Source organism: Mauremys reevesii, linkage group 9, assembly GCF_016161935.1.
Source record: "Mauremys reevesii isolate NIE-2019 linkage group 9, ASM1616193v1, whole genome shotgun sequence".
Taxonomy (NCBI): Eukaryota; Metazoa; Chordata; order Testudines; family Geoemydidae; genus Mauremys; species Mauremys reevesii.
The window spans coordinates 75,193,708-75,210,174 of NC_052631.1; the positions used below are offsets into that span (position 1 = coordinate 75,193,708).

Below are 16,467 nucleotides of genomic sequence, written 5' to 3' on the forward strand. Positions count from 1 at the left end.
GTGATCCCAACAGCCTGCTATGCCATGAACTTGAGGCAGGGGAAATGTGAGTATTGTGATGCTGATTTCCATTGTGACTACCCATCTGCTCAGGAGCTGCTGGTTTAAAAGAAAGTAGTAGGTCACAAGGATAAGTAGGGGTAGGATGTAACTAAGGCAGAGGCAAGGAGTGGAGGCCAAATTACCAAGTTAGTGAAGGAAAGAAAGTGCTTTTTGAAATGGTGAATGAAGAATATCTCCCAAACGGCAGCCCAGCAGTGCTCCATCTCCCTCCTGGGAAGTAATCAGTCCTCTGCCTCCTGCTTTCCACAGGTCTGGCCTTGGTGCTGGCGCCATGAGCTGTTTCCGAATCCGCCCGGCAGAGCCCCAGGACTGTCCTGAAATCCTGCGCCTCATCAAAGTAAGAGGGACAGTGAAGTGTGCAGGCATCTTTCCCTCAGTCAGTGTCTTTCCAAGTTTCCTTTTTAAAGCTTACTACTATTTCCTGTGCTAGGCATAAACTCCAGAGCGTCTTTATTAGCTACTTCTGTTAATGTGCTGGTGGATAATGGTACATAAGACAAATTGGATAGATGTCTCAGACAGACAGAAGTAGAAGTATGAGGTATAGACGTAACTCTTTCCTAACCTCTCTGATACCCTGTCTTTTTGTTCCCCCAATCCATTTTCCCTTTTAACTCCATCCAAAGCACATGACCACCTGCCCCCTTCGTGTCTTTCTCTCAGTCCTATTTCCCATCCTTCCTCCATGCTGCTCCCTCCTGGTCCCGGTCTGCCATGCTTTAATTCTCTTTGCCTTTAGCTCCTTTCATTTCTTCCAAAAGACCATAAACCTCCCTACAAGATAAGTGACCTGGTAACAAGATGGGAAAAAAAAATCAAACTATAATTATGGAGCTACCAAGACATACAGCCCTGTGCTAAACTTCACCACTCACTCACACTGCTTTTCATTACATCCGTCCCCTTACAGTGATTAGTATGCTGTATCTTGAGATAGGGGCCTTGTCTCTAAACACCTAGCACACTGTTGGCGCTGTACAAATATTCTAATCAATTATTAATAAAGAATGGGAAGAAATTCAGTTTTCCCTGACATGTAGACTATAGATGATGTTTGCTTAAGTTTATATAGAAATTTGTTGAAATGTAAGTTGGCCCAAAAATCTATTGCCTAAAAATACACTTGATGATAGTTGGGCAAGACCTGGTAAAATACGAGTGACGTAAAGTGAGACAATTTAGAAAAGCAAGCTGGAGATAAGTTATGGCATAAACCTAGGTCATGTTGTAAAATGTATTTTGGTTCCAACTGGTTTTTACAAGTATTTTAGATAAAATGTTAATGTTTTGAACAACGCAATCTATATAGTTAGTTATGGGTATGGCATTTACACATATATTAATTAAAAAGATGCTTCATGTTACCTAGCAAATGAGAAAGCAGAAAATATTTAATTATAGTAGCGGAAATACAGATAGGGTAAAAGGTGAATTTAATGTTAATTAATTAATTAAGCCCCATTATTATGTTGACAGCACACTAATTTTATATTAGAGGTGCCAATCTTCCATCAAGGTTACAGAAAGGATTATGCCTTGTGTAGAGACTAATCACCATAAATATATAATTTAATTTTAGAATATAACCCTGCAACGCATTTATACTCATAATTTAATGCTTGTTTCCTTAACTATTTTATATTAAAGTTTTTAATTTTATCACTCATTGTGTCATTCACAGTCCACCGCTAAATTACATTTTCTGTAATCACCCTGGAGGCTTGAACCTTAAAGAATTCAGTTTGATTTTATTCCTTATTTTTAAACTTACTAATTGGGAACACATAAATCAAAGGTTACATATGTGAGATTCATTAGTTGTTAGTCTCCCAAGGAAAGTAATAGAAACCTCATCACTTGGCATTTTAAAATGCAGACTGGATAAAGCCCTTAGGATGGAATTCACTTCCTCAAGGATGGCATATACCAGCCCCTCTGTGCTGTCAATGTCCCATGGTAACCCTGTGTGTGAAGGCAAAGTGACTCAGAGGAGTCCCTCTCTATCCCCTGTATACCATGCAGATGGGCTCCATGACAACTCTAAACATACCAGAATAGAGAAGCAGCCTGGGCTTTGGGCGTGCCTCGTGGATCCACACTTATGTGGACCAGTAGATAGGACCAATTACCAAGTGCCAACAGATTGCACTGCAACTCTGAGTCTTGCCTATATGCTGGAGGTGATGATAGATTCCATGTCCTTGATCTCACACCTAGCGCCTCCTAAAAAGCTTGTGCACTCACCTTCTGCACTGATCTTCTCTTCAAGACTGCACAATGTACTCAATTTAATTGAGTTTGATTTTTTTTTAAATTGCCCTTCCTAAGATCTGTGCTTTATATATATATATATTTATAGATATCGATATATATAAAAATCTATTCAGGTTTACCAATGTCATAAAAATATTTCTCAAATAAAATACCCAATGCCCACAAAAAATATGTTCCCCGCCTACTCTCTGTTCCCCTTTCTTTTTGATCACTCCTGAACATGGTTATTCTACCTATGCTGCACAACAAACTGCCCTTCATTTCCTTCTCTGTGCCTTACTCCATGACACCTGCAATTACCTCCCATATCTGGTCAGAAATGCCTGCACCCGCTTCACAGACCTCTTTAAAAGTCCTTTCAACATGTCGAAAGGGAAAGCGATGGTGTTCTTCTGACAGAAACATTAAAAAACAGGAAAAGAGGAATGGCAAAAGGGGCACTAACATGAGTCATGGCTAGCTTCAAACACAACCATTTTTCTTCTTGTTTCATACCATTTTCCATCCTTCAGTTGCATATTTTCTCACTAGATTGCAAACTATTTGGAAAGACCTTGTCTTCTTTCTCATCTGTAAAGTTCCCTAACACATTGTGGCTGATAAATAATTAGTAGTACTAATACTCTGGCTTTGGGCACGGAGTGGTGAGTTTCACTTTAAAGATTGTGGCAGGTCCTGACTGGTGCATTAAGAAGTGAGAGCCTGCAATATCTCCACCCTCTTTGTGCCCCTCTGGAAGGGCTAGTCACAGTTATTGTGGATAGAATTGGCCACTGTGGGAAGAGCGCTGAGGTGTGGACACAACCATGTCCTTGTCCCTTCCTGCCAGTTGAGTTGACCCATTGTGGGTGCAAAAGCTTATACTATCCCATTTCAAAGACTGGAGTAACTTCAACTTCACTGTGCGCCACCTCTGAGCCACAGCAGGAGTTAGGTAGAATTCTCACAGTGACAAACACTGCACAATAACCCAAGTACAATCCCCACAATGTGGCCAGTGGCTTACAGGCACAATCTGGCCATTACTATTCATATTTATCTCTCCCTATCAGGCCTTTAAAGATATCCTCTTCTCTAGAGGTGATGTGTCTAAGACTTACATCTAGGAAAAAAAACCCAAAACCTGATGTTGTTCCCAAACTGGGGTCCTCCAGTTGCCATTTTAACTTCTTGTATTTATTCCATTTTCCCTTTCTAGTTTTTGACTGCATCTCACCTGCAAGCCAGGGAGGATATTACATCATGGACCCACAAAACAAAGGGCTAGTAAGGTTAACATGCAAAGGAATGATATAACATTCCTCTATGCAAGAAATAAGTCCAGATACTTGTAGGCTAAGATAATATGCTCCTACACCTGTTGGAACAGTATTCTGACTTATGAAGTCAGTGCAAATGATACAGCAATCCTTCCCATAGATAAAATCTTCACCAACTTTACAAAGTGTTCATTCCTTAATGGTCCAAGAGGAGAGTTTTCTAATCGGTTCTGAAATTCAGGTCTTTTGCAGGGGTAGCTAAATACTGCCATCTTTTGGAGTTACTTTTCACTAATATGGCAGCAGCTTTCTGGAAAATACTCAGCCAGCCTTAACAGCAGCAGTTTTTCCATCATCATTTATAGAGTTCTGTTGATGTGACAAGACAGCATGCTACATCCTTCACAAAATACTTAGGAATGTTCTTTCTAATAACAAACAAAAAGTATCACTAACGGTTGGAGCAGATTAGTGGAACTTGGAGCTCCCATATTCTGTTTCTAGCTTTACTACCCAACTTACTTCAATTCTGTGGAAGTCTTGGGTGTAACAACTACCGTCTGCTTCCATTTACCTGTCTCACAAGTGTTGTGAAGCCTCATTAATTAAAAAAAGTCACACCTGAAATTTTAAACACCTACATGCCATACAAGTGACACCTAAAGTGACTATAAAACTGAGTAGCAGTGTATAGTACTAGGTAGTGTAGAGTCAGTATCACTATTTCTTATATGTAGTTCTCCTGTTTTTTTGTGTCTTTCAAACAAGGGAGATTTTGTTTAACAAAAAAATAAAAATGGAATTGTAAAATCACAAAAATTGGAAGGGGGATTTGGGATAGGGTAGTCTATGAAACTACTTCTCTTTTTAAAAGTTGACTAGAGTTCAAGCTGACAGCCTTTAATGATAAAAAGTGCTATGCAAGTATAAAAGTATTATTATGGTCAGATTGTGCTCAGTTTATAGAATAACACATATGCTGCAGTTTTTCCCCCAGTTTCCATAGTGAACTAGAACGTAGCAGATATAGAGCAACAGTTTCTGCCTACCTCACTTGCAGAGTTCACTGCAGGATTGGGGCCTAAAGTAGCATTTTGCATCAAAATCAAAGTTTAGCATAAACCTTAATATTTTGCATAGTATTCTGTAAAGACTGCAACTATTGATGAAACCTCAAACTCCAATTTGTTCATCCAACAGGAACTAGCTGCATATGAAAATATGCCAAATGCAGTAAAATTAACAGAAAAAGGTAAGATTATATTCTAAATAAAAACACCTATGGAAACCTATACATTATACAGTAGAACATCAGAGTTACGAACACTAGAGTTACAAACTGACCGGTCAATCACATACCTCATTTGGAACTAGAAGTGCAGAATCATCATCAGCAGAGGAAAACAAACAACTCCCCCCCCCCCCCACCAACAGTACAGTGTTAAATGTAAACTACTAAAAAATAAAGAGAAAGTTTAAAAAAAGATTGGTCAAGGTAAGGAAACTTTCTGTGCTTGTTTCATTTAAATTAAGATTCAGATGCATTTTTTTCTTCTGCATAGTAGTTTCAAAGCTGTAGTAAGTCAATGTTCAGTAGTGAACTTTTGAAAGAACAACCATAACATTTTGTTCAGAGTTATGAATAACCTCCATTCTTGAGGTGTTCGTAACTCTGAGGCTCAACTGTATATAAAAGAACTATGTACTGTATATTTTTGAAAGATTATGATGAATATTGCTGTTGGAGGCAATGCGTTATAATAGTTAGGACAGATAGAAAGAACTGAGTTCTATTCCCAACTCTGCCATTGGCTTACTGCTACTTGCAGTTACACTTAGGCTATGTCTACACTAGCGCTTATGTTTGCAAAATTTGTCACACAGGGGTGTGAATATTCCACCCCATTTGAGCGACATAAGTTACACTGACATAGGCCCCGAGTGTGCACAGTGCTACGTCACCAGGAGAACTTCTCCCGCTGACATAGCTACCACCACTCATTGGGGGTGGTTTAATTAGGTCAACTGGAGAGCTCTCTCCTGTCGGCATAGAGCAGCTACACGAAAAATCTTACAGCAGTGCAGCTGCATTGGTACAGCTGTGCTACTGTAAGCTCTCTAGTGTAGACATAGACTCATAGACTTTAAGGTCAGAAGGGATCATTATGATCTTCTAGTCTGACCTCCTGCACAACGCAGGCCACAGAATCTCACCCACCCACTCCTGTAACAAACCCCTGACCTATGTCTGAGCTATTGAAGTCCTCAACTTGTGGTTTAAAGACTTCAAGGTGCAGAGAATCCTCCAGCAAGTGACCCGTGCCGCATGCTGCAGAGGAAGGTGAAAACCCCCCAGGGCCTCTGCCAATCTGCCCTGGAGGAAAATTCCTTCCTGACCCCAAATATGGCGATCAGCTAAACCCTGAGCATGTGGGCAAGACTCACCAGCCAGACACCCAGGAAAGAATTCTCTGTAGTAACTCAGATCCCACCCTATCTAGTGTCCCATCACAGGCCATTGGGCATATTTACCGCTAATAGTCAAAGATCAATTAATTTCCCAAATTAGGCTATCCCATCATACCATCCCCTCCATAAACTTACCAAGCTTAGTCTTGAAGTCAGATATGTCTTTTGCCTCCACTGCTCCTCTTGAAAGGCTATTCCAGAACTTCACTCCTCTGATGGTTAGAAACCTTCGTTTAATTTCAAGTCTAAACTTCCTGATGGCCAGTTTATATCCATTTGTTCTTGTGTTCACATTGGTACTGAGCTTAAATAATTCCTCTCCCTCCCTGGTATTTATCCCTCTGATATATTTATAGAAAGCAATCATATCTCCCCTCAGCCTTCTTTTGGTTAGGCTAAACAAGCCAAGCTCTTTGAGTCTCCTTTCATAAGACAGGTTTTCCATTCCTCAGATCATCCTAGTAGCCCTTCTCTGTACCTGTTCCAGTTTGAATTCATCCTTCTTAAACATGGGAGACCAGAACTGCACACAATATTCCAGATGAGGTCTTACCAGTGGCTTGTATAATGCAACAAACACCTCCTTATCTCTACTGGAAATACCTTGCCTGATGCATCCCAAGACTGCATTAGCTTTTTTTCACAGCCATATCACCTTAGCGGCTCACAGTCATCCTGCGATCAACCAATACTCCGAGGTCCTTCTCCTCCTCTGTTACTTCCAAGTGATGTGTCTCCAGTTTATAAGAAAAATTCTTGTTATTAATCCCTAAATGCATGACCTTGCACTTTTCATTATTAAATTTCACCCTATTACTATTACTCCAGTTTACAAGATCTTCCTGTAGGATATCCCGGTCCCTATCTGTATTGGCAATACCTCCCAGCTTCATGTCACCTGCAAACTTTATTAGCACATTCCCACTTTTTGTGCCAAGATCAGTAATAAAAAGATTAAATAAGATTGGTCCCCAAACTGATCCCTGAGGAACTCCACTAGTAACCTCCTTCCAGCCTGACAGTTCACCTTTCAGGATGACCTGTTGTAGTCTCCCCTTTAACCAGTTCCTTATCCATCTTTCAATTTTCATATTGAACCCCATCTTTTCCAATTTAGCTAATAATTCCCCGTGATGTAAATTAGATCCACTGCATTTCCTTTGTCTAAAAAAATCTGTTATCTTCTCAAAGAAGGAGATCAGTTTGGTTTGGCATGATCTGCCTTTTGTAAAACCATGTTGTATTTTGTCCCAATTACTACTGACCTCAATGTTCTTAACTACTTTCTCCTTCAATTTTTTTTCCAAGACCTTGCATACTACAGATGTGAAACTAACAGGCCTGTAGTTACTCGGATCACATTATTTTCCCCTTTCTTAAAAACAGGAACTATGTTAGCAATTCTCCAATCATACAGTACAGAGTTTACAGATTCATTAAAAATTCTTGTTAATGGGCTTGCAATTTCATGTGCCAGTTCCTTTAATAGTCTTGGATGAAGATTATCTTGGCCCCCCGATTTAGTCCCATTAAACTGTTCGAGTTTAGCTTCTACCTCAAATGTGGCAATATAAACCTCCATATCCTCATTCCCATGTCATCCTACCATTATCCCTAAGCTCCTCATTAAAGACTGAGGCGAAGTATTTGTTTAGATATTGGGCCATGCCTAAATTATCCTTAACCTCCATTCCATCCTCAGTGTTTAGCGGTCCCACGTTTTCTTTCTTTGTTTTCTTCTTATTTATATGGCTATAGAACCTTTTACTATTGGTTTTAATTCCCTTTGCAAGGTCCAGCTCTACATGGCTTTTGGCCTTTTTCACTTTATCCCTACATGTTCTGACCTCAATAATGTAGCTTTCCTTACTGATCACTCACATCTTCCACTCCTTGTAGGCTTTCTGCTTTTTCTTAATCGCCTCTCTGAGATGCTTGCTCATCCAGCTTGGTCTACAACTCCTGCCTATGAGTTTTTCCCCCTTTCTTGGGATGCAGGCTTCTGATAGTTTTTGCAAATTTGACTTGAAGTAAATCCAGGCCTCTTCTGCCTTTAGATCCACAAGTTCTTCAATCCAATCCACTTCCTTAATTTTTTTAAGTTAGCCCTTTTGGAATAAAAACCCCCAATTATATTTTTGTTTATCCTTCCATTTAGTTTGAACTGAATTAACTCATGATCGCTCGAACCAAGGTTGTCCCTTACAACCATTTCTTCTATGAGGTCCTCACTACTCACCAAAACCAAATCTAAAATGGCATCCCCTCTTGTTGGTTCAGGAACTACTTGGTGAAGGAATCCATCAGCTATCGCAGCCAGGAAAATCTGAGCCCTATTATTACTACTAGCACTTGTCCTCCAGTCTATATCTGGGAAGTTAAAGTCTCCCATGATCACACAATTCCCATTAGTATTTACTTCATTAGAAACATTAAAGAGGTCTCTATCCATATCCAAATCGGATCCCGGTGGTCTATAGTACACCCCAAACACTATCACAGGGGAGAGACTAGTAGCTTTCTTCCCCAATGTGATTTTTGCCCAGACAGACTCGGTCTTATCCATTCCGTCACTTATTTCTTTACAGTCTACCTCATCACTGATATACAATGCTACTCCAACACCTTTGCCTTTATTTCTATCTTTCCTGAACAGCACATAGCCTTCAATACCTTTACTCCAGTCTTGACTACTATTCCACCATGTTTCTGTAATCCCTATAATATCTGGTTTCACTTCCTGCACCAATAGCTCTAGTTCCTCCATTTTGTTACCTAGGCTCCTTGCATTAGTGTACAAACATCTTAATTTTTGCTGTTTGGCTTCTCTTACATTCTTTACCCAATTAGGCACAGACATTCTACCGCTACTATCACCTATTAGACTGGTATCTACACTACCCTTCCTCCTTATGTCCAGAGCTTTAGAGTCACACAGTTTGTCTCCTCATCTGTTAATGGAGAAAAACACTTACCTCATTTAAAAGCTGCGAGATCTTCAGCTGCAAGATTCTTAAAAGGGCTGCATAAGTGTAAAGTATTTTATCCCTTTCACATACTTTTCTTTTTGCAATTGGCTTTGTTTCCTGCCAGGTTCCATACTGAATTTGTATCCTGAGAGAACTGTAAATAAAAATGGAACGCTAACTTTTAAAACACAGAAATTTAAGTTTTATGTTGTGTGACAAATGGCATTTCATCATCTGCCTCAGCCTACTTAGATCAGGACAGCAAACTAGGGTCCTGATCTTGTAGTCTTTACTCATGTGAGGAATTCTACTGAAATCAGCAGGAGTACTCATATGAGCAAGGGTTGCAGGATCAGTCCCCTCAACATTATCATCACTGGTTTAGGAAAATTTCTTCCAATTTAGTTACTAACTGAAACAGTAGGTGAAATAATCAAACTTTTAAAACTCCAGTTCCAGATCAAAAGTGAAGTGCAAAAATTTAGTTTTTATATTTAACACTTTACTGCTCTAAACAAACTACACAAAACCATGACCCTTGAATGTTTCCTTGAAGCACTGTTGCAGCAGAGTTGGAACTGCTCATCATGGGCCTGATCCAAAGCACACTGAAATGAACAGAAAGAATCCTATTGCCTTCAATAGGTTTTGGATCAGGCCTCGTGAAAGGGCCAGTTCAGCTGTAAATGATAGTTTCTCATATGTATGTTTTGATAGTTCAAGAGCAGTCACGTTAGTACTTTCCCCCCCAAATATTGATGCTTGAACATTTTCCATTTCACAACCTTTAATTTTTTCTTTAGCTTTATGCTTTTTTTTATTAAAGATTATTGCAAATACAATCTAGTGCATTAATATCTTGACTCATGCTCCTAAACAGCTTTTGTTCTCACCATACCATACCTATTTCTTTTTTTCCTCTTATTCCAATCTACCCCTTTTGAACACTCCATGCATTCTTCTGGAAAAGGCTGATGGACTGTAATTGTACAACCATAAATAACTATTTCCAAGTACTCCCTCAAATGGAGAGCTACTTTACAAATATTCTTATTTACTTTTTTTTTTAAATGCAGTAAGCCTGCCATTAACGCACAGGTTTTAATTTTAGATTTGCTTGAAGATGGCTTTGGAGACCATCCTTTCTACCACTGTCTAATAGCAGAGGTGCCAAAGGAGGGACAAACAGGAAGTAAGCTAAACATGTTTCAAATATTTATCTATTGATTACCTCTAACAATCCCTGATTACACAAAGACAGGTTTCAGAGTAGCAGCCGCGTTAGTCTGTATCCACAAAAAGAACAGGAGTACTTGTGGCACCTTAGAGACTAACAAATTTATTTGAGCATAAGCTTTCGTGGGCTGCAGCCCATTTCTTCGGATGCATCCGAAGAAGTGGGCTGTAGCCCACGAAAGCTTATGCTCAAATAAATTTGTTAGTCTCTAAGGTGCCACAAGTACTCCTGTTCTTTTTGCGATTACACAAAGAGTGACATAAGGGATAACAAGACTGAGAAGGCTGAGGTTGTCTGAAGCTCCAATATGGACCCATTAGCTGACCACAGCAAGGGAACTTCATGGATTTTTCTTTTAGATATTTTAATAAAAAAATTCATTGCCATCAATGGATGAATGAACAGAAACTGAATTATCTTCTCTATCTAAAAGGTGTTCCCCGCCAGTCATAATTGAGGCACACGGGTGATGTGATGTTCATCCACAATGCACATTCCACTTTGTCAGTTTTTAGAGATTGACAGGAGTGCCAGTTAGTGGTACTAATTCTGTAAATGTGATCAAATGATAACAGAGATTAGACTATTGTTAGTAAGGCAAATAAATTTAATCTGAAACCAATTCCTTATGAAGAACCCCTTCACCCAGTACCTCCAGATAATTTTGCAAAATGCTTTTGATAATATATTCTGCCTTCTTGATTACACCTTAGTATCAGCAAGTATCTGAGGTTTCCTTCCTAATAGCTAAGATTTTACAAGTGTCTTCTGCGTGAAAAATACCCAAGACTTTTAAAAAACCCTGCAGTTTGGAGTGCATGCCTTTCGATATTATTAAAACAAATATTGGCTTTGTGGTGCTTGTTTGGTCTGAAATCTATGTTTACTGCATTTTAACATGATTCAGTACACAGGAATTTTCACTGAGAGCTACCTGTGTTTATATCAAAAGTTTCCTTAAAAGGTTGAAGGATAGCTATAAAGAATCATATTGATATTATACTTTACATAAGATAACCAGTTATTTCACTTTTTATGTTCTTTCTTTCAGGTAGTTGCATTGTAGGCTATGCTATGTATTACTTTACATATGACCCTTGGATTGGCAAGTTACTTTACCTGGAAGACTTCTATGTCATGGAACCATATAGAGGTAATAAATAAATGAATAAATAAACAAACAAACTTGTTAACAAGCCTCACTCTTGATAAAAAACAACAAATAATTACTCGTTTACTCTTTCAGTATGAATTAGCTTCCAGCTTTCTCTTTCCATACTTCTAGGCAATACAGTTCTGTAAATAAATATCCTGCACGTTTTATAAGGGAACAAAGCATGAATGTGTTTCCAACCATTAGAGGACTTTGTCTTCTGAAACATAATATACTTGAACACTATTATTAATACATTCTGTGCATGATTTTGAGAACTCTTCCAAGAAATTATGCTGAAGAATTTTGAAACTTTAAAGGTGAAGCTAATATTGTTTTCTAATGTCAGTGAAATAGGTATATTTTAATTTTTAATCATGTTTAAAAGTAACTTTTAATGCCTTTAAATTTAATTTAATAAAAGGATCAAGAGCCTGACCTGCAATAGAAGTGATATTGACACAAAATATAAAATAAGCAACTTTTAATTTTTTTCCCATGCTAAGCCTTTATTTCAAGTAAATATGAAAGTGCTAAAATATATCACAATTACTCACAAATAAAAAAAAATCAAATTTAAACAAATTCCAAAATTTCATAATAGTATAAGTAATTGCAAATGAAAACATATTTTATGCAATAGTTTAAAAGTAGTACTACTTCACTGTAAATCAGCATTTCCTTATGATCCAGTCAAAACACACATAACTTAGTTCAATATATTTATATTATATAAATTAAATATAAAATTATACAAAATGTATATTTTCTCACTTCCAATGACATTATTTATTAGAAAAGTAATTTTATTTTCTATATGAAAAAGTTACATTAATTTGAATTTCCCATTAAATATTTTAAATGTCCAACTACAATTTCATAAAAATATATCTTGCTATGAAACTGTGTGTGTGTACTGATATTTTTAATGTTTGCACTGTTTAATAGGCTTGGGCATTGGCTCAGAAATCTTAAAGAGATTAAGCCAGGTATGTATAATTTAAAACAAAGATTTACAAACACTGCATAATTTAAATGGTCATTTCCCTCATTTTCTGACCTATGACAGTGTAAGATTTTGATTCATAAATTCTCTGTACAGTATGCTTACTATATATGATGAATTAATGTAACACAAACATGTAGACTTGTTTTCATATAGATTTCTTTTCCTCCCAATGCAAGTCTGTTCTCAGCAAAATTGTATCTAGTGATTTTTTGGTTCGGTCTAGTGGTAAATGGACTCTTAAAGCAGTGGGACTTCTACATCTTATACAGGGAGATTTTCTCTTAACTTAATAGACTCTCACAGTTCAGTTAGGAGAATCCTTCTGATATTTTGCTTAAGTTTCCCTATGCTCAATTTCATACGGTTATATACCCTGTTGTACCTCTTTAGAAACACACTAAGTAATTCTTCTCTGGCCTTCATACTTACTTTCAAATAATTAGGGGGAAAATCTTACCCCCTGCTCAGTGTGTAAAAAGATCCCAGTAGGCAACAGAGCTTGTGTGATTATTCTGGAGTATAAGAAGCCCTTCAAGGAGTCTCCATTTATTGTGTTCCAATGACCTGGTCTGCAGAACGAGAGGGGTCTTAGATATGTGTCTAACGAGCAGACTAGGCAGAGTTTAATGGGTAAACTAAGCACCCCTGTGGAAATCAGCAGAACAGCTGCAGCCTTCCTATTGCAGTAATAGATGTGGATACGCTCCAAGGCTTATGTTGGAATATGTCCCTACACCGTAATTAGGAGCAAGCCTCCCATGCTTGTGCCAGTGGGGCTTGCATTAGTGTGCTAAAAGTAGCTGTGTGGATGTTGCAGCACCAGTGACTAGCCTGAGCCTTCACCAGTGCTGCAACATCCACACAGCTATTTTTAGCACACTAGCACAGGCCCTGCTAATACAAGTTTGTCTATGCCGTCTGGGAGGCTTGCTCCAAACAGTCATGTAGACATACCCTTAGAGAGTCGCCATCCCTGGCTTGGCAGAGGGATTCTCAGGCGGCCCATATACTAGCGTAGTGCAGAGTTTCCAGAAATTGGACCAGAGACTAGTTACACTGCCTTTTTCCCCCTCAGTTTAACTAAGAGTGATCTAATCTAGCAGGCTACTCGCTTGTTCATCCTGTGAATGTCATGATGACAAAAGAGGGAAAGGCACCTCTGCAGAGAATTTTGGCTCAAACTGTTGCTATTTTCTTGGGTTCATCACTATACCATGTGCAAAAAGGGACTAGCTTGTTAGAGAACATAACCTGCTCTGGCATCTGCTGTATGTGCAGTGGCCTTTTGAAATGGTACCACTGGCCCTTTTCATAGATTGCTCTTTCTGTTTGTAGATGAGTATCCGAACTAGTATTGGAGAAGGCATCCCAAAATAATGCCTTGCAAGTAATACAGAATGTTTACTTTTCAACAGATAGCAATCAAAACCAACTGTAGCTGCATGCATTTCCTTGTAGTCATTTGGAACAAGCCGTCTATAGAGTACTATGTGAGGCGTGGAGCTTTAGACCTTTCCACTGAAGAGGGCTGGCATCTCTTCAGATTTGACAAAGAGAATCTTCTCAGAATGGCATCTGGAGAATGAAGGAAGTTCCCATTCACCATTCCAAGATTTGTGAGAGATTAGATTATTACTCTGCAATCAGTTTGTCCTGCTTTCGGTTTTGCGCAATAGAACATTTGCTGCTAACACTACGGAGTTCCAGTTTGTTATGCATTTAACAAGATTAATCAAGTTTATGTAACTGCTTTCTTTTATGTCCAGCAGCCTTTATTACTATTAGGTACTATTAGAGTTATTAAAGTTTCTTTCATCGTTTGTTACATAACTGGACACCATTCAAAGAGCCCCCATGTTTATCTCCCCCCCTCACATTAACAAATGGATATATATGTTAAAAAGTGTTACTGTACTGTATGCATTGTATCACAAGCTTATTTATATTTAAAGTAATCCTGCCTGCTACAAAAACAAGTCTTATGTTACTAACCTTTTCCACAATGTGACATTATCAGTATGATGAATGATTGTGTCCTCATCTTTCAGGCAGATAGTAGCCAATCAGGATTAGAATTTTTCACCTAGTTCTTTCTCATCTCAGGGGTGCAAGTAGGCATCCCCTGTTCATGAGCAATGCAGCTGGAGAACATGATCATCTAAGCTAGTCACTGTGTCTGAGACTGGTCATTCACTGTGGCATTTGTGGTCAGTTTTCATACTGGTGTTGCTACATCACAGAGAGCAAGGTGAGAGACATTTTTTTTTCTTGTGATGCTGGTGCTACCATTAATGAATGATGAATGGATCCAGCTACCAGGGAGGAAGGTGTAACTAAGGAGAAGTTAAGATAGACTAGGCTAAAGTGGCAAGAGGAGAAGATGACCATGAAGAGCCTATTAAGATGAGCAAACCTCCTGAAGGTATCCTCTTTAAAATTGCTGAGGAAGAACCCCTATCGGGTCTTGCTGATCAAAGACCTCTTCAGCAGATGCAAATCTAGCCGGTACTGCAAGTTTGAATCCTACAGAAAAAGATAGATTTACACACCTTCTCCTCTTTATGAGCCGCTCTGAACAGCATGAACAGAGACCTGGATTTGGGGAATATTTTAGATGAGGTAATGCATACCACAAGCTCTAGGGGGATCCAGGGAGTGCCACCACACCAAGTCTGGTCTTGGGGTCATGGCAGAAGTTGGGAAGCAAGATCTCATTGCTAAGGATGAAGGCTGAGAGGCCACTGTCATAGGTCTTCTCCCCCACTTGGAGCTTTTGGGTTCCAAGATGGGGACCTGCATGGGCTCCTCTAAACTAATCCTAGTCTAGATCCGGTTCTGCTGCCATCAGTTAAGTTTAAAGTGGGTAACACACTGCCTGTCCCCCAAACTTCCCCTGGGGAACCCAGATTCAAATCCCTTGAATCTCACCAGAGAGAGAGAAACAGCCAGTTCCCCTCCCTCCCTTCCCTCTCTCCAGCCTGCTCCGGAGAGATACACACCGAGTCAAATCCTTGACTCAACACAAAGAGGGACTCACCTCCCCCTCCCCTTCCCTTGAAAATGCAAACAAGAGAAGAATCAATCAAGTCCTAAAAAGAAAAGAATTTATTAAAAAGAACAAAAAGAAAGTACACTATCTCTGTAATACCAGGATGGAACAATACACAGAGTCTAACCTATAAACCTGGAGAGAATTCCCCCTCCCCCTTTCTTTCTCAATAAAAGCAAAGTAACAGCAATAGAAATAAAGAGATTCCTTCAGCAAAACACACAATTGCAAATGTAGAAATAAACTTATAATACTAGTATGACCTTTCTAATACTCACTAGACTGAATAGATGAAAAATACTGCAGAAACCTGGGAGGACTTGATTAAGATGTCTGGACTCCCTTAGCTCCCAAGAGAGACTCTCCTCAAAACAAAGAACACAGGAAAAAAAAACTTCCCTCCACAGAGATTTGAAATTATCTTGTCCCTGATTGGTCCTCTGGTCAGGTGTTCATCAGGTACTGCTTGTTAACCCTTTACAGGTAAAAGAGACCTTAACCCCTAACTAACTGTTTATGACACGCCCCCCAAATCGCAGACAGTGGGAGACCCACACTGGCGGTGATTTCCTCCTAGAACTGTAAAATAAACAGATTAATAAAACACATGCACTATTACAGATACTACTAAGTATGTAACCAACGAGATTTTTCACATTTCAAGAACAGTTGTTAACCATGAGATTCTGGGAAACTTTCATGAGAGAGTGCATCAGCTACTTTGTTGGAAGCTCCTGAAATGTGGTGAATTACAAAATCAAAATCTTGGAGAGCTAAACTCCATCGGAGAAGTTTTTTGTTATTTCCCTTGGCAGTATGAAGCCACTTTAGCACAGCATGGTCGGTTTGTAGCTGGAACCGCCGTCCCCAAACGTATGGGCATAGCTTTTCCAGGGCATACACAATGGCGTAACATTCCTTTTCACTGATGGACCAGTGGCTTTCCCTCTCAGACAGCTTCTTGCTGAGAAACACGACAGGATGG

The 16,467-nt window shown here is 39.0% G+C and overlaps 2 protein-coding genes across 12 annotated transcripts in view; one reads left to right on the plus strand and one right to left on the minus strand.

The window, feature by feature from the left end:
* LOC120371602 overlaps positions 1–6,255 on the minus strand; it is a 42,184-nt gene extending 35,929 nt beyond the window's left edge. The window contains exon 1 of the mRNA XM_039487496.1: positions 6,201–6,255. The gene's annotated coding sequence lies outside the window, so the exon portion shown is untranslated. The remainder of the gene's footprint in view (positions 1–6,200) is intronic.
* Positions 81–14,263, plus strand: SATL1 (spermidine/spermine N1-acetyl transferase like 1). Of its 11 annotated transcripts, none has more exons than XM_039487503.1 (8): positions 146–188; positions 313–400; positions 3,536–3,603; positions 4,797–4,848; positions 10,146–10,226; positions 11,323–11,424; positions 12,373–12,413; positions 13,849–14,263. In XM_039487503.1, exons 3-8 carry the CDS (start codon positions 3,580–3,582, stop codon positions 14,017–14,019), a joined length of 471 nt encoding a protein of 156 aa, XP_039343437.1. In that variant the 5' UTR covers positions 146–188; positions 313–400; positions 3,536–3,579; the 3' UTR covers positions 14,020–14,263. The 11 variants fall into 11 exon arrangements, with proteins under 11 accessions (XP_039343432.1, XP_039343434.1, XP_039343431.1 ...); XM_039487507.1 differs by having other exon boundaries at positions 171–221; positions 3,536–3,608; XM_039487502.1 differs by having other exon boundaries at positions 171–221.
* Positions 14,264–16,467: the final 2,204 nt, after the last annotated feature.

Excerpts from the sequence above, each read along its gene's own strand:
- SATL1 (XM_039487498.1), top strand. The coding sequence starts at position 335 with ATGAGCTGTTTCCGAATCCGCCCGGCAGAGCCCCAGGACTGTCCTGAA. Across the intron at positions 10,227-11,322 it reads AAAGGAGGGACAAACAGGAA|GTAGTTGCATTGTAGGCTAT; the intron begins GTAAGCTAAACA and ends TCTTTCTTTCAG. Across the intron at positions 11,425-12,372 it reads TGTCATGGAACCATATAGAG|GCTTGGGCATTGGCTCAGAA; the intron begins GTAATAAATAAA and ends ACTGTTTAATAG.